General features: G+C 38.9%; 1 protein-coding gene across 2 annotated transcripts in view; it reads right to left on the bottom strand.

Moving 5' to 3' along the window:
• Positions 1-7,934: 7,934 nt before the first annotated feature.
• Positions 7,935-27,942, bottom strand: part of TMOD2 (tropomodulin 2) — a 45,551-nt gene continuing 25,543 nt past the window's right edge. For both annotated transcript variants that reach the window (XM_061182115.1, XM_061182116.1), the window contains exons 6-10: positions 24,268-24,398; positions 22,573-22,680; positions 15,380-15,523; positions 9,938-10,082; positions 7,935-8,004 (exon numbers count right to left, since the gene is read on the bottom strand). In XM_061182115.1, coding sequence (XP_061038098.1) covers positions 7,970-8,004; positions 9,938-10,082; positions 15,380-15,523; positions 22,573-22,680; positions 24,268-24,398 — 563 coding nt within the window. In that variant the 3' untranslated portion in view covers positions 7,935-7,969. The remainder of the gene's footprint in view (positions 8,005-9,937; positions 10,083-15,379; positions 15,524-22,572; positions 22,681-24,267; positions 24,399-27,942) is intronic.

Below are 27,942 nucleotides of genomic sequence, written 5' to 3' on the forward strand. Positions count from 1 at the left end.
AGGTCTTGTTTCTCCTCTGGCTACTTCTGGTTGTCTTGTCTACTTCTTATCTTCCTCATAGTAAGGGCACTCTATGGTCCTTTCTAGCAAATGTACTTTTCTAATATGAGAACATGGTGCCAATCATTTATTTTAAAGAGACAATGTGTCTTAAAATTATCTAGATTAAATCAGTCTTTACTTTCATTTTAAAAGAAAAGTTTATTATTCCTAATGTTCTGTACATTTTCACTTGGAAACTTCATTCCAGACACAAATGAATACATTACATCTTTGAAAGCAGAAAGATCTTGATTAATTAAAACAGTATACTTTTACCTTAGCATTAGGTCAGGCTGGCAAATTCCAAAAGGTCAAACACTGCACCTATCTGTGCCGACTGGGATCCTTATTAATTATCACGGTAAAAGTATTTCACGCTTCATACATTTTGCTTTTTTACACATTTATTTCCCACATAATGTTCAATTTCACATTTAAAAGGCAAATTAATCTTTAATTCCCTAATGAATATAATCAATGTCTACCTTTGAAAAGTTTCAAAATGAAAAATGAAACTATGTGGATTTATCAATAACTGCTTAGCCAGATAAATGTTGCCAATATAAGTTTAAACAGCTTACAAAGTATTATTTCCTTTGTTCTCTTCAAAACAATACAGGTACACATAAGGTCACACATTACAGGCATCTGAACTAGTAAGATATTACACATTGGTGGCATGCAAGTATTTTACATTTATAAATGCAATGAAAAATGCTGCTTATTTGTTTTCTTTAAATAGATGAAACAGAATTAAGATAAAGTTTTAATTAAAATATAAATATTATTCCATGAATATAATGGGGTTTTTAAAAACCAAAGTGGCAGAGATGAGAATTTTGGTTCAGAATAATTTCTTTCTTAACTAAAGATTGTCACTGGCAAAATTTGGTACTAAAATAAAATTTCCTTAAAAAGTACATTTTCTATCCATCTCATTTCACCATATGGTCAATTCTTATCTATCCACATTTAGATTATCCATGGGAAAGTTTTAATCCTGGACCAGCTTCTCCCAATCACACAGTGTACTTCTGATTCTGATTGGCTTCTCTCTGTTATCCAGTCAATATGTGCTCAGTCAGACACACACACACACACACACACTCTCTCTCTCTCTCTCCCCCTAAATAAAAACCTATGAAAAACATGCCACGTTTACTGTGCTCAGTTTCTTTCTTTGCATTTCCTCCTCTCTTTCTCCACCATGAGAAATAAAATACAAGGAGAAAATATCATACATTTTAAAATGTCAAAAAGGCTGCTCCTCCAGAACTATTCTGAAAACAGTAAAAACCGCTGCAGAGGAACAAATAACTCTGTGGAATGTTCAGACCTCTTCCTTTGAACAAAGCCTATGGAGGAGAGATGGAGCCACAAGGGAGGCATTGCGCACCCGCACCCAAGTTCAGAGGCAATGGAAACATTTAGAATCACAGGATTGTAACATTTGGGAGCTGGAAGGGACCTTAGAGAGCATCTAACTCACTTCATTTTACAAATGAAATGAAGACAAGATAGATGGAAAGACCTGCCCAAAGTCACACATAGCTGACATAAAAATCAGTACTATTTTCCAAAAATATCACTTGGTGGAAAATTGAGCATAATTCTTGTGGGGTTGGAGGATAATTCAATTCAAGCAACATTTATTAAGCACCTGTTATATACAAGGCACCTTACTAGATGTTACTGAAGATGCAAAGATTGATAAGACAGTCCCTGCTTCCCAGTGCTTATGAAAGTTCCTTGAGGCTATGTTTCAATATCTTTCTTAGCAGAAAATAATACTGACCAGGACTAAGGTTGCTGGTGATAACAAAGCAGCTGATGCCCAGGAGAGCTGATCTCACAAGTAACACTTTCTCCCCTTCACCATCAGGGCTCGAGCCTGTTACACAGCTGTTGGGGCCCTAAGGACAGTCTTCTTTCCTAGGCCTCCAATCACTCCTCAAATCTTAGCCTACCCCACCCCCTGAGTAGTGACAAAGCTGACAGGAGGGCAGCAGTGCGCCAGACCCTCCTCTCAACTCTTAATCACTGTTTGCTCTCCCTTTAGTGTCTCTGCAAGGGTCCTGATCACGTCCCAGGGTACTGTCAAAGTGGCCCAGGAAAATGCCCACCCACATACTTCACTGGTATATCTAACACCCACTGCGCCCATCAAACACTTCTCCCACCTCTATGTTGAAAGTAAAATAATTCCAGTCCCCTACATCATACCCATGTTTTAATTCCTCATATTCAAAAAGATGTGAGAGATGTAATTGTTGGTTAGAAGAAAATAAAATGGATTCAAGAGGCAGTGGAAAACATTAGTGAATAGATAATAAAAATGATCTCCCACTTTTGTATAGCCCTTTCCAGTATAGTGTTTTCATCCCATTATCTGATTATATTCTCACCACAAGTCTGTGAGGTAGTTAGTGAAGTTTATTCCCATTATAGTATAGCTGAAGAACCTAAGGCTTGAGAGACTAAGTGGCTTGCCCCAAAGTCTCCCAGCTAAGAAAGTATGGAGCCAAGTGTCCAAGTTTCTTGACTCCAAATCCAGTGCTCTTCCCCCTATATAGTCTATAATTGTCAGGCAATTGAATGAATTGCCCATGATCATATACCTGCTAAGTGTTGGTGATGGGATTAGGAGTCAGCCTCCAAACCTGTTAGTATGGTGCCCTTCCACCATACCAACTAGCAGAGCCAATGTGCTCAGAATGACTACCATGGAAGATGTCAGAGAAAAGTCTAGTCTCCTTCACCCTCTCCCAAGTCAGTGGTGCATCACAAAACTGGGATAACCTCTGGTACATGTACAACCTTCCTAGAATAGTACCCAGAGGCAGGTTATAAATTCAAACCTTGCAACTCCTCCATCCATCTACTGAATGTTTAATTATAGCTGTTAGGGGCAGATGGGAAAGAGGTAAGCTGAGCAGAGCTTACTCCTACCCTTAAGCAAATTAAAACCTTTAATTTCCATCTTCCTTTCCCACAGCACTTAGCCCTTCCACTCTACTAAACTCCTGAACCACAAAACAAAATTCAATCTGACCTAGAGTTGGGAGCAAGAACAATGAATACATCCTTAAGGTTCTGGGTACTTTTCTCTCTCCAGCTTGTTACCAGGGGGCCTGATCACGTGATTTTCATCCAGAGGGCTCACCTGATGCTCCCAAGCATTCTCACACTTTTCCTTTGCATGTGTCTCAATCCTTGAGCATTGAGGATGGCATGGTGAGTGGTGGGGATATTTTAAATGAGGAGCAATAAGGGGAAACTGCTACTGGAAGGCAGAGCTAAAATATTTCTTCTTAGTTCTCTATTCATTAAAATGAAAATAGCCGTCAGTGCTTCATTAGTGGAAGAGAGGAAGGAAGCTTCAGAATCATGACTTAAAACCCAACTCCAGAAACAGTTCCACTGAGTACAGGTAACATAGCACAGAACAAAGTATTCACAGCTTACTGCCCCCTGCCCGTCTTTGCTTATGCAATCAATACTTGAGCTAAAGATGGTATCTACTTTTCAATAAGGCACTCTACCCCAAAACCCAGAAACACAGATCAAATTATATTAATCCAGAGTTGTTTCACTTCCTGTCTCCTTCACAGTGCCTAGAAGAGGGCTAAGTACATCACGCCCACAAAAAAGGAAAATACCCCCAAACTCTTTTGTAAATTTTAAAGGGCTATCTTACATTTAAAACATGTTGATGCTTAAACTGGTTTCAAGTTTGACTGTCTGAAATATTCTCATGGTAGTTATTCAGAACACACTGGTTTCCCTAATGCTGGTGACCTGCCAGGGGCCACATTCCTGTCTGGAAGAGAAGCAGCTGTTCTTTTGGTTTGATGTGCCAGGCTTCCCTTACGGAAATTGTTTTGAGGAGTACAGGCATTGGGATGCTTTCTCAGTTTTTAAATGGAGATGGGCTTTTATTGTAAGATGAACTGCGTGCTCTTAAGATGGGTGAGTTGCATGAGCCCCTCCAGGTTAGTGATTCTCTACCTAACCTAGGCCCGCAGCAACTCTGAGAAGGAAAGGGGAGAGGGACTGGGAGACAGCATCTCCCTTCAATCAGGAGTCCAGCTTTGGCCAAACACCTCCTTACAGTATTTGGCGATCTTTATGTACAAAATATTTATATACAATATATCCTACAAAGATAGAAGGAAGGGGCTTAATCATGTGGATGAAGATGAAAGTGCTTTCACCCATACACTTTAGGCATATGGAGAGATTTGGTGCTGGAACAATGAAATGATTTCCAGGCTTCTGATATTCATTCCCTAAGAGTTATCTTCCATACATGCTGTGAAATTTGGTGGTTGGTGACATAAGCCACAAACTCTAGGGAGTGATTTCACATTTCACCTGGGCCTGAAGCAACTCTAAAAAGCACAAGGGAAATGGGTCTGGGGAGAGAGTACCTCCCTTCAATCAGTGGTCCAGATGCAGTCAAATACCCAGTTAGATATTTGGATATTTGGCAACATACACACACACACCCACACGCGCGCGCGCGTATTTACATTATGCCCTACCGAGATGAAAGGAAGGGATTTAATCATGCTGATGAGGATAAAAGTTTCCTTTATACACTTCTGGCAGATGGGGAGATGTAGTGCTAAACTAATTATATGATCTCTCTAGACTTCCAAAATGTATCTCCTAAAAGTCATCTTCCACATATGCTGTGATGGGTGTTGGTGATACGAGCCTGCGAGTCCAGGTGAGTGATTTTACACTTAGGGTGGGCCTGTACAAGTCTAAAAGGGGAAAGAAGGTGGTCTGGGGAGAGATGATCTCCTTTCAATCAATTGTCCAGATGTTGCCAAATATCTCGATATAGTATTTGGCAAAATGCATACATATAAAAATATTTTATATACATTATGCCCCACCATGATGGATGGTAAGGGATTAATCATGCTCAGGATCACGAAAGAGCTTCTACTTACACACACTTGGCAGACAGGGAAATGAAGTCCTAGGCTAATTAAATGATTTATAGGCTCCCCCAAATGTAAGTTTATCTTCTAATAGTTATATGAATACTCATGGAAATGTCACCTTTCGAGCTACTACAAAAACACAGGTAATGATAAGATAAACTGATTAATAATAAATATCTGATTTAATAGACTCTATATACATGTGACCCAACTATTTTATAAGCTAAAAACAGTGCTAAATTTTGACAATATCCCATTATCTTGCTTTAATACTATCGACAACTGCAGCACAGTCACTATCAAGTCCTGATTTTTTTTCTTGCTTTCTGCCAGGGTTTGCCAAGAATTGCTTTAGCCCCCGGTCCACAGCACCTTGGGGCTGCAGGGAACACTCCGTAGGATCCAAGATTTCTTAGGGGTGAAGGCAAGAAAGAGAGTAAATGAGAAAAGAAAGGAAAAAGCCTTACTTAGAGGGGCATGTCAGTGACTCTGCACTTAAACATATTTGCAACAAATCTAAAGGGATAGGAGAAAGACAACTAAGAGATGTGTCTTCCCTGGCAACATGGTAACCAAAACATGTATACAAAAAGAAGAAGAAGAAGAAGAGGGAGAGGGAGGGGGAGAGAGAAAGGGAGAGGGAGAGGAAGAAGAGGAAGAAGAAGGAGAAGAAGGAGAAGAACTGTATACATTTTACCCAGTGGTGTGCTGCTGAATGTTTATTAACCAGCAAACTGGGGGTAGCGGAGATGGGGCGAAAGCCCTGATTTGTAATATTTGCTAATTTCCATGGTATAAATACTCCCACCATGGCCAATTTCAAACTACCAACAAGAAGTACTGAACTTCTGAGTTGGGAAGAACTACTGAGTTGGGAAGAACTACTGAGCTGGGCAGAGATGTATAAGAGCACACCATGATATAGTATTTCTGCCATACAGACACAATAAGTGCAAATAATCTCAAGAGTATGAAAAATAGTAAAGTGTATTTTTGAGTATTACTTTTGTTTTTTAATATAATTTATTTAATTGTTAAGTGCATGTCATTTACTTTTTAATAATGGTTGTGTTTAACAACCAGTTTACAAAATTCTTGATAATTTAATAATGAGTAAGCCTGTGAGTTGGCTCTAATATACCACACCTAAATGAGTAAGAGGGAAAGAAAAAAATCAGACTGAAAACTGTCCAATAGTAGTTGCTACATAGATAGATAGATAGGGAGATGCGGTAGAAAGCTAATTAAAGGATTTTTAGGGTTTCCAAAATTCAACATGCTCTGCTCATTATTCCCTCAAAAAGTATAAAATATTCTTATGTCTCAAAGGATTTTATTTTGTTTTCTTCTATTTTCTTTTCCAAAGGATTTTAGAGATAGAGATGTGGGCACTTATAATACAGGTAAATGTTCAATTTTATAAGGGCTTTCCATCCTAAACAGTTTCCATGTGCTTTATAAACTAACTAGAATAATATATGAATTGTTTTTTCATTTATTTGTTTTACTGCTATCAAGCAACTCAGGAACACTCAATTACTTAGTAAATTCTGGATTGGGCCCACCTTCTGCCTGAGTCAGCAACTTCTTTAGATCCAGTTGTCACCAGGACAAAGGATGTCACCTTTACAAGGCTCAGAATTATAAGGAAAAGAAGAAAAAAGAGAATGAGTTGGAAGGAAAGGAGGTGGGGAAGGGAGGCAGAGGTGCCTAATGCAGTGTCAGAGGGTCACCAAGTCCAGCCTCAGGCACTGACAGTTATCAACGACCTGTGAGCTGGTGCCAAAGGCTGCAGTCACATGTTTCCTTAGCTTAATATCGCACTGGTGCACTGCTAGACGAAAAGATTCATGCATCTACCATGCAATCATCTCAGTCGTACTTTCACAGGATTTGTCCTTGGGATGACAAACATCTGGATAAACGATAATTCATATTTTTTCCTGATGTCTGAAAATGTCTGGATGGATCATGCCATGTGGACAAAATCTGTATAATTAACTTGAATGTTCACATTTCATCCTGTGATCTTGTTGCCCTAAGACAAAGCAATAAATGCTTCTAAAATTTGCCAAAATAATGCAATCATGTGTAACAGAAAACCTTAAGGTGCGATTATTATTGTTTTATTTAGGAATGTACTATTTTAAAAGCTTCCCTCTTGCTAAAATTTAAAAATTTGCCATCATGGCTGGAAAACTTTAAAACATCTTTGTAAAAAGTTATCCATAGAGTGATGTTAAAGATCGAATTTACGTGGAATAATCAGTAAAAGTAGGTATGCTAATTCATTTTGCTACTTGTGAGTCTGGTTTGAAGCTATTTTTGTGGGTGAAAGAGTATTTCATACCTATTTGCTAAAGCTATGCTTATGTATCATAATGCTGTCTTCTTTTTATGAAGATGACACCACTGATCTTTAACCAGTAGGGCATGTGCATTTAGTGATTTTTCTGGAACTAAGGGAGAATTTGTGTTAAGTTGGTCACATTTTTTCACCCAGTGAAAGATTGGCAATACTAACTTCTTATGTGGTCAGCAGAACACTTCTGACATATTTAGCCTAACTCAAAGCTATGCATGTAAACAGAGATAGGCCTCTATCTTAATCACAGTTACAAACACATTTATATACTAAGTTCCTTTCAGTGGTTAAAAAAAAAAGTTCATGTAAGAAAGCAAGACCAACCAATATGAAAGTCACTAAACCATTTTCAATTGTTGTCACCCACTAAGATCTGCATAAGTCCATTGGTGCAAGTTGCCAGAGGTGCCCATGAGCAAATAAAACAATCGTATACGTTTAAAAATCCAAGACAAATACGTAGTGCTAAAAAAGAATAACAATTAAATTATTAGTTGTGTGGTTAACGGAAATGAACAACCTTTGATAAAATGGTCCCAATGGAGAAGAAGACGAGCTTTTGTTTTGAAATTGCCACCATAGTGAAACTTTCTCTTCTTATGGAAGTTTATCTTCGGTCTCCTTCAACTCGCTTTTTACGAACTAGGTGAGAAAGAAAGGTTTAAAAAGACAAAATGAAGGAATATTTCTTAAACTTCAGACAAACAACAATAATCACACAGAATAGCAATCTCACACACTTGAGAATACAGTTATCAAAAATTTCAATATTTAACTACCCGTGGCAATAAATGGAAATGATAGAATAGTCCAGTGCCTTTTGTAATTTACATTCAAATAAAGCTAAGTCTGATAGTTGGGAACTTGAATGTTAAAGCTTTCCCATTTCTATGGAGTAGAAGGTCCAGAACAAACCCACGAAACAGTGAACTTCTAAATATTTTCATGTTTACTTATCCACAACACATCTTCTCAGCTTCTGTGTAACTCAGTCACCAACTGGCTATAACTAACTCCCCAGGATGACACATTCACAATTCTGATTCTGGATTGAAAACCAGGAGGAGCTGCAAACAGAAATTTAAAGTTTCTAAATCTGTTTTAAATGGAAACTTCGAAGTATCAACCTCCAAGGAAGGTATGATTCAGATGGCTAGCAAACTCAAGAGATTAAGGTTCCTTTAATCTGGTACTTAGTATCAAAGAAGCTGCCCTGACTGCCTTCCCAGTTTCTGCAACCCTCTTCTTCCCCCTTTCACCTCCCCACCTGCAGGCTCCTCTGGTGGATAGGAAGAGGGATGCTCCAATCTTCCTGGATTTGGCCAAAAAAAAAAAAAAAAAAGGTGCCCTGGCTGTGGCCCTGCCTCAGCTTCCCACTTTAAATAGCCCAGCCTGCTCCTGCTCGGCTGCAGAAAATTCAACAAAAGCTGTTGCCCACAGCTGCCGCTCTTGGTCTCAGGACTGCCTCTCCATTTACTTCAGACCTCTTGTTTTGCCTGTTTTTCTTTGCTCTCCATGTTGTTCAGATGAGGACCCACGTGTTTTCCCAGGAATCTTCCAACTGCTGCTCTAATCATTCCCCAAAGCCCTGTTTGCTGGGCTGCCCCCTGAGCCTCACCCTTTGCACCTTGGAGGCAGGCATTGCCATACGCCTGGCCAGCCTCTGGGTGCCATTCACTGCACCTTTGCTGGGCCTCAGGGTCTTGGGCAGCAAACAGGACACTAACATGTACCTGCCCCCTTCTGCTTCTAACCCTTAGCTTCCATCTTGTCCACCATCTGAACCCTCTCCATGGCCAGCGCTATACTTGGCGGGACACCTTGTCCAGTTTCCCTGTCCAAGGTCCGGCATTCTGTCCCTGAACCTCAGACTGGGGACTGAGCTCTGTTATTGGCAGACTGCTTGCCAAGTGGACTGTCTGCACCTGGATGGCCTGGCTCCACACTGCTTCAGGTGGCTGGGATGTCCCCAGACCAAGCCTTCCTAATCAGTCCCATTCGTCTTTGCTGTGGTTGACCAGGACATGCCTCACCTCATTCTAACAGAAGTCCTCAGCAAAGAGTGGGTAGCAGGAAAGATTAAAGAGAGGCTAACTGAAAAAGCTACTTCTGAGTTTAACCTTTATAAAACATAGCTCTGTTAGGTTATTTCACATGTAAATCACCAATAACCATATTTAAACCCAAGTACAAAAGCACAGTCAGGAGTCAAACCTAAGTGAATTGGGAATTTCCATGTCACTGTGTCCATCTTGTGGTGTAGATAACAACAGAGGGTGATTACGTGTAAGAAGTAAGTAAAGGAGAAGTAAATGCACAAAGGAAATCAAGCAAAAATCAAAGCCTGTCTGGAAAAAAAAGAATAAACAGTTCCTCTTGAAAGAATGCTACAATAAAACTTAAACACTGTGAAGATGATGAGGATTCCTATGACCATGTAATAATGTGCTTCTGATGAAGGGCTGACACCAAAGGCCAGTGGAAAGGTATCTGTGAGATGTTGTATCTGAAGTGGAGAAATGAATGGTCATCCTGCTCCTCTAATTGCTAACAGCACATATTATGGCTGCATTACCCAGGTCATTATTCTTTGTGATGGCAGCTGCCACTCTTGTTCGTGGTCCTTGCTTGGTAAACTGATATCCAAACTTGAGGATCCTTGAATTCTCCTCGAGCATCTGGGCAATTTCCATCTCTACGGCTGTTCCCAACTGCTGTCTCTGATTGCAGGTGTGGACACATACAGAGAATGGCCAAGAAGGAAGAGGAAACAGTTACTCGCATGGGAAAGATGCATGGCTATTTGTTGGATAAAAAGGCAAAAGTCTCAAACTGAAAGGGACAAAATCACTTGAGGTATTTTCTCTCATACAGTTATTTGAGAACTGTTCCTTGAGGAGAAGCAAAATCCAACAGACAGCTGAATCTGCTGGCATGTTAAACTGAAAAGACTAAGCAAATTATTTATGAAGGAAAAGACAATTCCAGATGTAAAATTAAAGCAAAACTAATACTTGGTGTTTCCAATTACCCCAGTACCTGCTGTTTAAACAAAGGGTGTTTTTTTAATAGTGACACTGTCTTATAGCAATCAATCCAATTATGGAATTTTCTGTTCTGGGGTCCATATCCAAAAATAACTGAAGATGGGCCATTCTCTCCCAACAGTCTCACTAGGAGATCCTCAAGAGGCTTTATTAAAGTGGTTTGAACTGTAGCTAGTTGAATTATCGAACACTGAAGGGGTTATTGGGCTACAGGAAAATCCCCTAAGTTTTTTAAGTTGGTGGAAAGAGGCTTTTTGTCTGTTTGCTTTTTAAGTTGAGACATCGAATAATAATTTAAAAAGTAGAGTTAAAAAATGGGGCATGTAAATTTAGGAATTTACAGTTAAATTTAAGGAACATAGTATATTTTTTCATACTATATTCATTAATTTTTTTAGAAAGTACAAAGAAAAGACAAACAAAAAAAGTGTATAAAATATAAAAGCTCCCTTTCCCCAGTATTCCCATTCCCCATAGAGAAAGCCAGTTTGGCATGTAGTCTTTGAAACATTTTCTGTGCATTCATATGTCTACGTAATCACATGTACATCTACGCTTTTTTTCACATAAATGGGTCACACTAGCATATTGTTCTGAAACATGTTTTTATTCTTCGTTTAACATTAAGAACATCTTTTCATGTAGGTAAGTATGTTTCCCTCATCTTTGTAAACAATTGCGCAGCATTGTATTGTAGTAAGTGATCATAATTTATTTAGCTATGCTCTACTGACTGCTACATTCCTTTCCATTCCTATTCCAAACTATGCTATGGTGAACTTCCCTTGCACACAAAGTATGTCCTGGGGCATTTCTGCCAGTGTGCCTGTAGGGCAAATTATAGCTGGGCCCAAGAGTAAGCATGTTTCAAATTTTGATAAATTACTGACTTACCGTCAAAAGTTGTGACAATTTTTACTCCTGCTGATAGTGTTGGAGAGCTAGTGTTCCCTACTTTAGCCAACATGCGATATTATGAATCTTTTTCACCTTTTTCAATCTAAGGGGTAAAAATTTATTTCACTTGTATTTATTTAATTGCTTTAATTTGCATTTCTCAAATTATGACTAAGAACGATTAATTTTCTTATGCATTTATATTTCTTTGTTTGGAAACTACCAACCTCTGTCATTTGTATATTTTTCTACCAGCTTGTGGTTCCTGTTTTTAAAATTTATATATTAGGAAATTAGCCCTTTGTCAAACATGCTAAAAAAACTTTGCTCAGTTTGTCTTTTGACTTTCTGATTAAGACCTTTTTTCATTTTCATATAGTCAAATTTATTAGTCTCTTAGATTTTATGTCATGTTGAGGAAGCCTCTCTACTTCTCATTTCTTCCATTTGTTTTATGATTTCATATATTTTAATATTTAAATCTTCATTTTACCTGGAATGAATTTTAGTAGAAGAATTAAGATAGAGCCCCAACGTAATTTTGTTCCAAAATGCTAGTAAGTCACAACATTGTAAATCAACTATTCTCCAATAGAAATTTTTAAAAAAATGCTAGTGAGTACTCCCACCATCTTTTACTTCATTCTTTCCCCGCTGAGTTGAAATACTACCTTGCTGCAAAATTCTCAGGTGTACTTGGGTGTGTTTCTGGACCCTATAGCTTTGCCAAGTCTATGTCTGTGCCTGAACCATGCAATTTTGATTAAATATATTAAATATATATATATACACACACCTTTTAAATATATTAAATATATTAAAATATGTAATATATTAAAAGATATATTTAAATATATATATATATCTTTTAAATTTGGAAAATTTAAGTATTGAGCAGATGAAGAAGAAAAGTCAATGGAGGAATTTTTGTGTTCTAGGCAAGTTCTAAGGCTTAACTCTGTTCCTCTTCTTTCTTTTCATCCAGCAACCTGTCAAACGAGTCTCTCTCCAAGAAATGAACAAAATGTGATATTTCCAGTCAGAAAATAACAATTCTGGGTATCCACAGTATAGAGATTACTGTTCTCAGCAGTGTAGGGCCATGGGAGGAAGAGGCAGCAAAAAGGTAAGAGATACTGATCTCAAAGTTTCATGAGCAACTTTAGTTCATGACACACGTTCAAACAACGGGGCTGTATTAGAGATTGAGACTTGAGCTAAGGTCGGGGCTGCCATAGTTATGGCTTATGCCCCCGGGGTGGGCCAAAGGTGCTATCCAAGAAGGAGCTCAAGATGGATGTAGCTGACTGAGGGGGATGACATAACACCCCTCTATTTCCCCTCACAAATCTTAGGCATTTGGAGTCTTAGATTTGGGTAATAGACAGCTTGGGCGTGCTGTGGTGATAAAAGGATATAAGAGCCGAAGAAAATTATATTGGGAGGAAGGCATATAAAAGAAGGGGAGAAAGTAATATAGCATAGAGCATCTTTCTTTCTTAGCCTGAGTCTTTTTTTTGATTTGAGATCTTTTTTGTTGTATAAACCCAGGGCAACAAATGGGCACCAAAATTTCTTATAATTTGGATGTTTCTCTTTTTTATTTTAAGTCACTAAATACAAAGAAAAAGAAACAAAAGTTAAGCACACAGTCCTTCAGATCACCCTTTTTGTGACCTTTTTTCTCTACTCAAATTTATTTAGCAGTTACCCTTCTGTTTCATTAATATGCATCACTGATTATTCTTCTCACAGGGGCACCTGATTAAATCATCACTTGTTTACCTGGAGCTTAGTCATGGCAGCTCACGCCAGTGCTGGATTCTCAGCAGGCCTTCATTTTGGTGCAGCTGCCTGCTGCAATGATGCTAAATTGGTCTCAGCTGCTGGCCCTTCCCGAGGAAACTGTCTTAGAGATTATTTTATTTCAAACCCTTCACTGTACAGATGAGGAAACTGAGGTCTACTTCTAACAGTCTATGAGTCAATGAAGAAAATTTGGATGGAAGAGAAGTTTTGAGTCTGAATTTCCTTCATTGGAATAAAGCAAATAATTTTTCCAGTTGCTTTAGAACTTAACACTCTTTCTTATCACAAGTAAAGAGAAGCCATTTCAGAGGCATATTGCGAGATGAAAGTTGAAAAATTACACAAATCCATCCCTAGATGACTGAGGACGGGAGATGAGGTTTGATGCTTCAGAGGGATTTAAGAGAGCAGACTTTATATTTCAGGGTCTTCTTCACATGCATTCTAAAAAGCTACTCTATTCTAAATTTTCAGGATTTCAGCTCATTTAATAGGTATAAGGTTGCTAGATTTAGTAAATAAAAATACAGGACACACAATTAAATTTGAATTTCAATAAATAACAAATAATTTTTTAGTATAAGTATGTCCCAAATGTTTCATGGGACATACTTGTACTAAAAATAATCCATTGTTTATCTGAAATTCAAATTTAACTGTATTTTATCTGGCAACCCTAACTAGGTAGTATCTTACAAGGAACTGGTAACAAAGTACCTGGAACATTATTTCAGATATGGGGTTTCACAATGGCCTAAACCAACACAGAAAGTTAAACATACTTTGGAATGAGGTATCCAATTCTGTCTTAGCACTCCTGGAAATATTTACTAAGAGTCCTCATAACTTCTTCCTGATACTAGCCTATTTGATATATATCCCTGAGCTATAACTTCTTTTCACTCACTTAATATTTCCCTCTAGCTTGTTTTCCTACTCTCCCACTCCCTAATTTACTAGCAGCTGGACACATTAGGATACACAGGAGCGAGCTTCCTAAGTGTGTACAGCCACGTGTGCACATTCCCAGGGATTCACTCCACACCTCTGCAAGGGAAAGCTGTTTTGATAATGCATCCCTTCTAGGGAGGGTGAGAGTGAGGGAGTACCTGTCTCCTGGTGGGGTTCCCCTGCTCCCCTGGCAACAAGGCTCAGGAGGAGTCTAGGGACAGAGGACCTGCACTGAAACAGCCCACTTGTTCCGGTTAGCAAAAAAAAAAAAAAGGAGAGTAGAACTATTCATGGGATCTGCTGGGGGTCTCCAGGCTTAGGCAATAGTCTTGGGTGGGACCCTGGGGCTTCATCACATCTTGGAGGGTCTAGACCAGGGATTTTCCTAGACATGCAGGGGTCACTTCCCCTACTGCCCGTCCCGTCACCCCACAGGGGAATGCTCACAGCACAAGTCTCCTTGCTTTCTCCTCTTTCTGGTCCATTCCAAGGCCCTTTATTCCAACTATACAGTGTCTAGACCTCGCAGATTCACTGAATCCCACTGCAGACACGTCCCTGTAGCCAAAGGGGAAGGGCACAGCATCATGCTGAGAACTGAGAGTTGCTGTCTGAGAGCAGGAACGAGCTGAAACCAGCAGAGCGACTACAGCAACACTGTAGGCTGACGCTGGGAAAAAGAGGTCTTCGGGGTACAGGAGGGGGTGGCTCCAGGGAAAAGCGGCTTGCTTTGGCTGTTGGTGGGACCTGGAGCCTTGCTGCAACAGAGCTGAGATTGTGATCACACTGTGGGTGTGGCCTACTACTCTAAGCCAGGCCATCTACTAGAACCCCGAGTCCTTGAAACAAGGTTCTGTGTCCAGCACCAGACAGCAGGAGCCCGGGACTGCTCTTTTGGCTCTGGCAGCCTCCAACCAAGGACAAGGAGTCTGTTTCTGGGTGTGGCCACTCTGCTTTTCTCATAGTCCCAGCGAGAGGCAACAGCAAGGCTGGGGCAGGACTGCGCTGAAGTTCCTGCTAAGAGGCAAGGATGATGAAGGCCGAACAAAGCAGCTGTCAACACCTCTGCCCCCATCTCTTTTTCCTCCTCTGGTGCCTGACTAGCGCAGGGCTGGGGAGAGCTTTCTGTCTCAGGCTTCCCCACTGTGCACCGTTTAATCATTAATATGCTCTCCCACACACCCTCCACACGCTGGAAGCTGTCATAATTTACCAGAAAGCCAGAACATCAAACTGAGTCACAGAACTTTGTCTTTTAACTCCCTCCATTGTGGTATTCCTCCCTTTCACATGTACCCTGTGCGTTAACTCACCTGGTTGTCGATCTTGATCTCTGTCAAGGTGTCATTTTCTTTGAGTGCCTCTACAAGGGCCAGGATCCCAGTACCAGTGATAAAATTGGATTCTATGTTTAGACTTTTCAAGGTCTTGTTTACTTTTAGCATATCTGCAAAAGCCTTATTATGTGAAAAAGAAAATAACCATTAGGGTTTCTGAAGATTTATTTACTAAGCTTCCCACCCCCACATTAAATACATATTTTTCACAGTACTTAAAGAAAACCTTAGTTAAATCATACTTTCACCTCCAAGTAACAAAGATAATAATTAAAAAATGCAATAAAGATAGTTCAGTTCAGCAGTCCAGACTTATGAATTTCACATACATGCAAAACTAAAAAAAAAAAAAAAAAAAGGATACTGACATAGAATTAACAACTTTGCTTTATTAAGTAAGGACATTAAAAAAAAACTCACTACCATCTGTTATCATTGTCAATTTTTTTTTTTTTTGAGAAAAGGCATTTTAACATTAGGAAAAGTGTAGAAAGGACATAATCTCAGAATTATTTCATTTTTTCCCTTTTACTATGAACGGATAAAAATTTTTTATCATTGACTAGCATTTGGGCACGACTTCAGGTCATCACAAATCAGGATTTTTCAAAGATAACTTTTGGAACAAAATCAACACTCAGAGTGGTAGAACCGCTGAAGACTCCTCCCAGTTCAAGACAGCAGACTGCACACATGAACCTGTCTGCTCCCTTTATTCCCAAAGTTTCCCACTGTCATGAAGAAAAGATATAATTTTTAAGTGGCTGGAACTCTCACAATGCAAGAAAACAAAAAAAGAGGGCCATTATCTTGAAGAACTGCTAAAACACAGAAAACAGAAAGATTGGTGGAGAAATTAGCACAAAATTGCCCGAGATGCCAGAGGTAAGAGCTGATTAGGGCGTCTCATTAAAGAGCTGCCTTAGGAACAGGTGGATCAGCTAGAGCAGGTGGCGAGCACACCATCCCTCCCTGCGGCTTCCCTGAAAAAGAGCAACTGCCTGCATAACCATCAGTGAGAAATTTCCCGGGAAGAGGCTCCAGTGAGGGTGCTAGGTCCCAAGAGAGAAGCAGTGCAGAAACTGAGGCACCTCCAGATCTTCCACCAGATACTGTGTCGGAGAAGGGAGAGGAGAGGCGGCGATTGCCCAGGAAGGAAATATACTGAAATGTATCCCTTGCAGAGTGAAGCCCTACTAACGGGAGCACTTGCAGAGGACTCCCTGGTTGCCTGCCAGCTTCTCATGCACACACTGCCGGGAAGGCCGCCAATCAATTCACCTGCCTGCTTACAAAAGCACTCACTCATTCAACCAAAAAAGACTATTTATCAGGCTTCTACTGTGTGCTAGCAGTAGAGAAAAGAAAAATCCCTGTTCTAGGGAGCTTATATTTGAGTAGGAGGGGCAGAGTCAATAATTAATAAATAAAATATGTGGCCTGTCAGTTGGTAACAAATGGAGAAACATAAAGGGGCTTCCCTTATAAGGGAGAGATCTGTTGGTGAACCAGATCGACATAACAGGAGAGGAAATAGTCCCGGTTTACACAAATCAGTTTTGTTCTCTATTTGGAAATATGACCAGGCAACCAATGATTACTAGACATATTAGGAAAACCAACACCATGAAAGAGAAAAGCCAAGTTGACCAAACAGGAGAACATGCCATACAGGGAACAGAGATTATTCAGAAAACAGAAATATGTAAAACTTCTAATTGTTATAGTCTCTCTCCACCCTGCCCTACTTCAAAAAAAAAAAGAAAAGAAAAAGGAGAAAGAAAAAACATTGTAGCCATGAAATAAATAAAGACTGGCTATTACATATATTTTAAAAAAGAGGACAAAGAACAAGAAAAAGTTTTGAAAATCTGTACTACATTGAAATTTTAAAAAGCAATGGGCATTTAGAATTATAAAATGATCATGGCTGAAGAGCAAGTTGGTGATCTAGAACACAGAACCGAGGATGTTTTAAAAAATGTAGAGTAGGGGCTTCCCTGGTGGCGCAGTGGTTGAGAGTCTACCTGCCAATGCAGGGGACACGGGTTCGGGCCCTGGTCTGGGAGGATCCCACATGCCGCAGAGCAACTGGGCCCGTGAGCCACAATTGCTGGGCCTGAGCGTCTGGGGCCTGTGCTCCGCAACGGGAGAGGCCGCGATGGTGAGAGGCCCGCGCACCGCGATGGGGAGTGGCCCCCGCTTGCCGCAACTGGAGAAAGCCCTCGCACAGAGACGAGGACCCAACACAGCCATAAATAAATTAAAAAAAAAAAAAATGTAGAGTAAAAGACAAAGAGGAAATACAAGAGAAATGTTAGGAGGTATGGAGGGAAAGATCCAGAAGCTCAACATTCATCTTACTGGAGTTTCAGAAGGACCAAAAAAAAAAAAAGACAACAGAAAGGAAGAAACTATAAAATAATAGTGAAAAATTTCCCAGAGTTGAAGAAAGCTTCAAGTTTTTATCTGAAAGAACCTGCTGGATGCTCAGCAGACTAAATAAAAGACTCATATGTGGGCACATACAGGTGAAATTTCAGAACTCCAGGAGAAAAGAGAGAGTCCTAAAAGTTTTTAGCAAGAAAAATTTACTCACAAAGGAACAAGAATCAGACTGCCATTAGTCACCAGATTTTAAGGCCCATGAGAACAGAGATTTATATATTTATACAGCCAGATAATTGTAAATGCTGGTGATGTTCTAATTTTTTTGGAGTCAATCTACATACATAACAATATAATGACATAAAATGTATAAAGCTCAAATGTGTGAAATGATAGAATAACTACAACTCAGAGGTAGAAAAGGAAGGAGGAATAGAAGGGAGAGTGAGTACAGAAATGCCCTCATCTTTTCTAATGGAGAATCAAAAATTGTCTAAGATAAGAAATCAAAAATATAAGTGCATGTATATTAGTGCTTTTCTACCCTGGTTGCATATTAGAATGACCTGGAAGCTTTAAAAAATATAGCAGTGCTTGGGCCCCACCCCAGATGAATTAAATCAGAATCTCAGGCTGTGGCCTGGACAGTTGTTTTTTTTGTTTGTTTTGTTTTTTGTTATTGAAGTATAGTTGATTTACAACTGCATTTTTGAAAAGCTCTCCAGGTGACTAATGTTCAGCAAGGATTGAAAACCACTTTAATTAAAGTCATACAGACAATGAGAAGAATGAAAAACAAACTGCTAATAGTGATTGCTCTGGGGAGTAGAACAAGGAACTTCTGAACTGTTTTAACTGCTTTTATGGCAGAAAAGACAAGAAGAAGGAAGAGGAGAAGGAATCCAACTTGGGACAAGAACAGGGTTTCCAACCTCGGGTCTACTGACATGAAGCTGGATAATTCTTTGTTGTGGGAGGTTGTCCTGTGTATTGTAGGAGGTTTAGCAGTCTCTGAGACCCACGAAATGACAACAGTACCCCTCCCAGTCATGACAACTCAAAATATCGCCAGACACTGCCAAATGTTCCTGGAGGGCACAATCACCCTGACTTGACAATCACTGGACTAGAAGAATAATCCTGTGTATTAGTCAAGCAGTTGCTTGAACTACCAGGAAGCTCAAGGATTTGGACTCATGTTATTGTACACCATGTAAACTAAAGTGCATTTATTCAGTGCTAGGTCTTTAGTTAGAATTAAGTGTATGCATTTTAATTAGAGCCCCAGAAGGGAATGCATCAAGCCTTTCCTTATGGACGCTCCAAGCTTTGGGATTTACTTCTATTTCTAGAATAACAAAATGTCAGAGCAATTAGGCCTTTGTTAAAAAGTTGCAGGACCTCCTGGCAAGTAGCCACGATCCTGCCAATTTCTTTTAAACTTGAGAAAACACTTTTCACATATTGAACAAAACAGGGAAGAGAGATCCAGCCAAACATAACCCTGGGCTGTAGGCCCAGGTTCACCACAGTTCAGCAAATATTTGAGCATCTATTACACGTGCTGGGGATAATAACATTAGTAAAACAAAGACTAGATTTCTTAAAGGTTACATAAATAATTAGAGTAGAAATACATTTTTAAAGAGAAGGTTTTGCTTTCAGTACTTTATAGAATTGCCTGGAAAAGCAGTTTCCCGCACTGTCCAAACCTGTACCATCCCAGTGGTAGGCACAGGACACAGGTGGCTATGAAGCCCTTAAAAAGCACCTGTTCTGAATCAAGATGTGCTGTAAATGTAAAACATGCATTGGATTTCAAAGATGTAGTATGGAAAAATACTGTAAAAGACCTCATTACATCTTCACATTACATTTTGAAATGATGATATTTTGGATATGGTGGTTTAAATAAAATACATTATTAAGTTTAATTTCACTGTTTTTTTTTGTTTTTTTTTTAATGTGGTTACTGGAAAATTTAGTTACACATGTGGCTTACATTTGTGGTTCTCATTTTATTCCTATTGGACAGTGCTGTCCAAAACTTCTGATTTTTATGTGGCATACCTGTTAATAATACGTAATAGCATTTTTTTACATATTTGGGCCTTTTCTCTACATCAGCATTCATTACTGTGGCAAGTTTCATTAATACTCCCTGCTATAGGTGTGATTATATGGAAGTGCTTGGAGCATGGCAAACTGAATTTGATTACAGGTCACTTAAGTTTGCTTCCTGGCTTGGCCACATGCTGGGTAATCTTAGTTAAATTACTCAAACTCTGAGCCTCAGTTGCCACATCTGTAAAATGGGGATAATGTCATCTCACATACACATAGCTGGCCTATATTCACAATAATCCCACAAGTACTTTGTTGAATCTGTTTCTGAACCTTACATAGAAAAGTCTCTTGAAGCTCTTGCTTTAATGCTGATTTGTAATTCTCAACAGCAAGTTGAGACAACAGCAAGTTCTCAACAGCAAGTTCAGCCATAATCACAGTCTGAATATCTCTTTTGCCTCTGGGGTAATCAACCAAATTACAACCTATAGAAAAGTTCTTTCCTGACTATAGCATAGCTGAAAGGGGAACTACCTGGGGTCAGCCAGGTGAGGGCTGGACCATGTGAAGCCATCCAGGCATAAGGCTGAAAGAGGCTTTTCTTTTCACACCCTCAAGGATAATAGTTTTTCCTTGCAGTTGTATGGTTTGCTTGTCACATGGCATACATTCAATACATAGTTGTTGGATTAAAAACAGTAACAAAGAGATTATTATATTTGAAATTTATTTAGTCCATTTAGCAAGTTATCTATTTGACTTAGAGTAGAAGTTAGACTGCTTACTAGTAGTGCTGACAATGAACTATACACTATTTGCATCCCTGCCATTTTACTGTAAATAATATATTAAACAGAAACGACAAATCATTTATTTATCCCTTTAGTTACTTACTTACAAAATGTACTGTGAATATTTTTGCTTTATTGAAAACAAACCTACTAAAGGGCAGAGATTATACACAAAATCATACACAGATAAGAACCCTTAAATTGCTAAATTCACCTTACCAATAATCTAGTTCTGCTCTTTTGCTATTTTAATGATAGGTTTCAAATTCAAAACTGCTTTCAACCTACAAATTTAGATATGTAAGAATTGCTGGTGAAAACATCAGTTCTGTAGCTTAGCCCCTCTTTTACATGAGTGCTTAATTCAAATTTGCTATCGTCATCATGGAAATATTGTCTAATGCTGAGAGGTTGGAGGGCATGTTCATTCATTCATTTAACAAGTATTTTTCAAATATCTACTCTGTGCCAACACTGTGATGGGTAGTCATTACTTTCATGTTGTCCGTTTTTAATGCTATTTTTTTTTAACTTATTTTTGGCTGCGTTGGGTCTTCATTGCCGCACACGGGCTTTTCTCTAGTTGCGGCGAGCGGGGGCTACTCTTTGTTGCAGTGCACGGGCTTCTCATTGCGGTGGCTTCTCTTGCTGCGAAGCATGGGCTCTAGGCGCGCAAGCTTCAGTAGTTGCGGCTCGCGGGCTCTAGAGCACAGGCTCAGTAGTTGTGGCACACAGGCTCAGTTGCTCCGTGGCATGTGGGATCTTCCCGGACCAGGGATCGAACCCGTGTCCCCTGCGTTGGCAAGCGGATTCTTAACCACTGCGCCACCAGGGAAGTCCCTAATGCTCTTTTAGATCTTCCAAAAGACATGTTACTTTAAATCGCATCATCCAGTCAAGAAAACTTTCATTTTTCTAGCTTAATTCAAGTGCTGAGAATCAGATGCTGTAGAACCACTGATGTAGCCTGATGCTCAGGCTTCTGACAACTGCCATAGTTTAGCAAATGTACGACAGTGAGGCACAGTATGTAAATATAGCATAGCTTGGTGGTTAGGCATCCTGGTTGTGGAACAAGAAAGACAGGGTGGCGAATCCTGGCTCTGCCACTTGCTGGTTGTGTTACTTTGGAAAAGTTACTTAACCTTTCTGAGCCTCAAATTGCTCATTTGTTAGAGTGGGAACTAATAATAGTACATACCTCACTGTATTATAGTGAGGATTAGGTGAGATGATGCGAGTAAAGCACAGAGATCAGCACTGGCATTTACTAATTGCTCAAGAAATGTGAGCTATTAATAGGCGGGTTAACGCTGATGATGGCAATGGCAGTAGTATTTACTTGGGTCCAGGGGTTTCCTTATTTACCTGAATTATCTAAAGTGCATAGAAGGAATAGGGCTTTTGGTTGTTTATTTTATTTTTTTCATATTCTGGTTAACAGTATCAAACAAAAAATGTTTCAAGATTTGGTTGTTTAAAATATTTTTGAGACACATTAATCCATTTCAAAGATTAAAATGAAATATATGTTAACATTTTTTATATGGGCCGAGTTCCTGTAGGCTTGGGGGGGGGGTGTCTCATAATATCCATTTACTGGGACAGAATGTTACTGTAGATACAAACGTTTCAGAAAATTTGTACTAAGCACAGAACAAAATCTAAATATTTATTTAGCTAAATACCAAATCTAATCTTGTTTCTTTCTCCAAAAAGTGTAGTGCTAACAAAATTCTAGTGAATTCAAAGTGCCTGACAGTTGGGTTCTTGTTTTACTGTCTCATTATAACTAATTTTGTTTATTAACTATACAGAAAATAAATTTACCCGATCTGAACATTGTTAATTGATAAAACAAATTAAAAATAGCTTCTAATGAATTAAATATTTTCATGTTATATTTCTAAGAATTTTACTCACAATCGCCACAGGGTCATTGCTGCGAGTTGCGGCCAGGCTGAACTTCTTCACGTGAGTATTGGTCTCCAGAGCCTTTGCAAATTCCTTCAGGGTTGGAATTGGAATGTTCTAAGATGTGGAAGACACAGATCCTTGATGAATCATTCTGAAGCACCTTCACCCCAAGCTAAGGACCAACAGCTTTTAAACACCTTGTATGTTTAGATGTCAGCCTCTCTAAAAGACATTCATCACTCATTCTCTAGCAACCAACCTATCCTAAGCCAAATAGCACCACTTAGTGTCCAATAAGGGAATCTAACACAATGTGACATTCTGGCATCACTTCTGCTTACCCTACTGTCCAAATTATGCATACAGCACACTTTCCTCTCTCCTTCTTTCATTCTCTATATTTTAGCCAGACTGACCTGCTTGCCATTCTTTTACTATCCCATGGTGTTTCTTTCGTCCATACCTTTAGATATGCTTTTCCTTTTGCTTAGAAATTCCTTTATCCTTTGCTCTAATTCCTACTCAGCCTTCAAGACCCAGCAGAATTATCACCTCCTTGGTTTATTGGCTCTCCTAGGCAGGATCAAAATTTTCCTTACCCACAATTCCACATGTGGGGGCTGACCACATCATGTTGTAATTATTTGCTTAGTGTTTTTCTTGTAATTTAAGTTCTTCAGAATGAATACCGTGTGACTCTTACTTCCTCTTCCACAGCACTTAGCCTAGTACTGGGCACTGGGGAGGCAGACAATACGGGGCACAGCTAGAGGCTAATGTGAGTTCACAGAGCACTACAGGCCAGCTCTGTGACTGTGGGCAACTGAACCTCTTTAAGTCCCACTAAGGATTCAATGAGATAATGAATTTCAAGTATTTAGCAAAGGATATGGCACATAGCGAGTACTTAATAAAAGTCAGTTAATATTATTAAATGCTAGAAATTGGCCCAATAAGAATGAACAAAAAAGATGTCAGGCAGTGCTCTCTCTCTCTCTCTCTCTCACACACACACACACACACACACACACACACAAACACACACACACACACACATCTTACCCTCCCTTTGAGAGTGACATGACTTATGGTCAAAGCAGAAGTGACAATGTGTGACTTCAGAGAATAGGTCATAAAAGGCACTGTGGCTTCCAGCTTAGTCTCTCTTTTTTTCTCTTGGATCACTTGCTCTGGGGGAAGCCAGCTGTCATGATGTGAGGACACTCAGGCAGCCCTATTGAGAGATCCACGTTCTGAGAAACTGAGGCCTCCTGCCAACAGCCACATGACTGCGCCATCTTGGAAATGGATTTCTGTGCCCTCGTCAAGCCTTCACACAAGTGCAGCTCTGGCTGACAGCTTTACTATAGCCTCATTTGAGACCCTGAGCCACAACAACCCAGCCCAGTCACTCCCAGATTCCTGACACTCAGAAATTATGTGAAATAATAACTGTTTGTTGTTTTGGAGTAATTTGTTACTCAGCAATAGATAACTAATACACTGTGTATAACAAAAGTACTGTGATTCTTTTCAAAGAATTCTAGGAATCACTCTTTTTTAAAAACCCATTTCTTACAAATAGGATATTGTGCCTCAAAATCCAGCGAGTACAAAGGATTTTAAACAGGTGTAAAACAGGCAATCAGTCATCTCCAGTAAGTTTTCTGACCTTAACGGACAACAATCGTAATGAAATACCTTAATGTTGTTGAGGTTGACCTCTTGCAGGATGGGGTCATTGGCTTTCATCTGCTGCAGACTTACTTCCACATTTGTGGGATTGGGTGGTTCCTCAAATACTGGCTTGACCTTCTCACCTTTGACCACATCTAAGACACAAGTTTTAATTTTAAAAATAAAATGTAAGGGCTCTCCCATAAAAATCAGAGATGACGTCCCCCAAAATGACCTTCCTTTCATATGCTCTGATTCCAATAATACTCCAATATCAATGACAGTAAGCTTACTCTCAACTAAGCAAGCACAAGAATGGTATGGTTCTGAGTTACAGCCTCAAAGGTTGGTGTTTTTCACCTGCAATGAGAAGTCTCAGTGGCTGATGCTCCATGGAGCCAAAAGTGCAGGAGGCTCTACAGCAAACTCCAACACCCAAAAGAATATCCATGGGTAGTTCCTGCTGCTCCATATGGACCTCTTTCAGACTACAATAACCAAACCAAAGAATCTAAGATGCAAAAAAATGAGTCTCTTTATTTCCCAAACCTTAATCCTCCCCTGGCCCACCCTCCTCTGAGTTCCATTTTGGAGCTTTAATTTTGAGGATGGTATGGGAAGAGAAAGGAATAGAAAAGAAGAATGGAAGAATTCTCAAAATCAGTTAACAGAAAATGTTTGCAATATATGTAACATACAAAGGGTTCATATCCCAATATACAAAGAGCTCTGACAAGTCAATAAGACAACCCAATTGAAAATGAACAACTAATGATCAGAGGAATCTCTATCAGTCAACCAAAACATATAATAAGTAATTAAACTCTGAAATTTAAAAATGAGATACCATTTGATTAGCCAAAAAATGTAAAAAGATAATATTCCGAGTTGGCAACAACGTGGAGGAAAAAGCATCCTCATACATTGTTGGTGGGAATGTAAACGGGTACAAATTTTCTGGAAGAGTAATTTGGCATTATCTTTTTTTTTTAAATTTATTTAATTTATTTTTATTTTTGGCTGCGTTGGGTCTTCGTCGCGGTGCGTGGGCTTCTCGCTGCAGTGGCTTCTCTTATTGCGGAGCACGGCGCGCGGCCTTCAGTAGTTGTGGCGCACGGGCTTAGTTGCTCCGCGGCATGTGGGATCTGCCCGGGCCAGGGCTCGAACCCGTGTCCCCTGCATTGGCAGGTGGATTCTTAACCACTGCGCCACCAGGGAAGCCCGGCATTATCTATTAAAATATAAAATGTGGATACTTTATGACCCAGCAATTCTATATCTAAAAGTCTAATCTACAGAAAAAGTAGCATGAATATATGAAGATATATATTTATGGATGTTCACTGACACGTTACTTGTGACAGCAAAACATGATAAACAAAATGTCCATCAATGCAAAATGTTAAACAAGTTATAGCATAATCACATAATACGATGCTATATATTCATTAAAAGAATGAGGTAAACCTACAGGTACTGATAAGAGAAGAGAATCACAACGTGAAAAAAATGTTAATGAAAAATGAAATACTTAGGTATAAATCTAACTATATATATATTTATATATATATATATATATATATATATATATATATATATATATATATAATCTGCATGAAGAAAACTACAAACCTGTACTGAAAGAAATCAAAGAAGAACTAAATGGAGAGATATTCCATGGATAGAAAGATTCAATATTGTCAAGATGTCAGTTCTTCCCAAATTGACCTATAGATTCAATGCAATCCCAATCAAAATCCCAGAAAGTTATTTTGTAGATATCAAAAAACTGATTCTAAAGTTTATATAGAGAGGCAAAATACTCAGAGTAGCCAACACAATATTGAAAGAGAAGAACAAAATTAGAGAACTGACACTATCCAACTTCAAGACTTAAAGCTATAGAAAGCAAGACAGTGTGGTATTGGTGAAAATATACAAATAGATCAATGGAACAGAATAGAGAATCCATAAATAGACCCACGTAAATATAGTCAACTGATCTTTGACAAAGGAGCAAAGGTAATACAGTGGAGAAAAAAATAGTCTTTCAACAAATGGTGCTGGAACAACTGGACATCCACATGAAAAAAAAAAAGTGAATCTAGGCACAGACCTTACACCCTTCACAAAAATTAGCTCAAAATGGATCACAGACCTAAATATAAAATGAAAAACTATGAAATAGATAGATAACATAGGATAAAATCTAGATGACCTTGGGTTTGGAGATGAATTTTTAGACACAGCCCCAAAGGCATACTCCATGAAAGGAAGAATTGATAACCTGGATTGCATTAAAGTGAAAAATTTCCACTCTGCGAAAAATACTCTCAAGAGAATGAGGAGATGAACCACAGACTGGGAGAAAATGTTTGCAAAAGACATATCTGATAGACTCACAGATATAGCGAACAGACTAGTTGTTACCAGTAGGGAGAGGGAAGAGGGGAGGGGCAATATAGGGGTAGAGGGAAAAAAAGGGTTATTATGGGATTATTTGAAATCGTGTGTATGAAACTTTTGAAATTTGTAAAGCACTATAGAATTTTTAAAAATCTTTCATTCATTAAAAAAAAATCAGAAAAAAAGACACATCTGATAAAGGACTTATCCAATATATACAAAGAACTCTTGAAACTCAACAATAAGAAAACAACCTGATTTTTAAAATGGGCCAAAGAACTTAACAGATATCTCACCAAAGAAGATATACAAATGACAAACGTGCATATGAAAAGATGTTCCACATCATATTTGTCAGGGAAATGCAAATTAAAATAATGAGATTCCACTACACATCTATTAGAATGCCCAAAATCTGGAACACTGGCAAAACCAAATGCTGGTGAGGTTGTGGAGCAACAGGAACTCTCATTCTTTGCTACTGGGAATCCAAAATGGTACAGCCATTTTGGAAGACAGTTTTGTGGTTTCTTACAAAACCAAACATCTTGCCGTAAGATCCAGCAATCAGGCTCCTTGATATTTACCCAAAGGAGCAGAAAATTTATGTCTAAAACCTGAACACAGATATTTATAGCAGCTTTATTCATAATTTCCAAAATTTGGAAGCAACCAAGATGTCCTTAAGTAGGTGAATTGATAAATAAACTGTGGTATATCCAGATAACAGAATACTATTCAGCATTAAAAAGAAATGATCTATCTCTACCATATGACTCAGCAATTCCACTACTGGGTATATGTCTGAAAAAAACAGAAACAATTAACTTGAAAAGATACATGCACCCCAATGTTCATAGCAGCATTATTTACAATTGCCAAGATATGGAAGCAACCTAAGTGTACATCAACAGATGAATGGATAATATATATGGAATACTACTCAGTCATAATAAAGAATGAAATTTTACCATTTACAACAACATGCATGAACTTGGAGGGTATTATGTTAAGTGAAATAAGTCAGACAGAGAAAGACAAATCCTGTATGATGTCACTTATATGTGGAATCTAGAAAATAAAACAAATTAGTCAGTGTAACAAAAAGGACAGACTCACAGATACAGAGAACAAACTAGTGGTTACCAGTGGGGAGAGGGAAGGGGGGAGGGGCAAGACAGGGGTAGGGGATTAAGAAGTACAAATAAATAAATATAGGGATATATTCTACAACACAGGGACTAGAGCCAATATTTTATAATAACTATAAATGGAGTATAACCTTTAAAAATT

This window comes from Eubalaena glacialis, chromosome 2 (genome assembly GCF_028564815.1).
Source record: "Eubalaena glacialis isolate mEubGla1 chromosome 2, mEubGla1.1.hap2.+ XY, whole genome shotgun sequence".
Taxonomy (NCBI): domain Eukaryota; kingdom Metazoa; phylum Chordata; class Mammalia; order Artiodactyla; family Balaenidae; genus Eubalaena; species Eubalaena glacialis.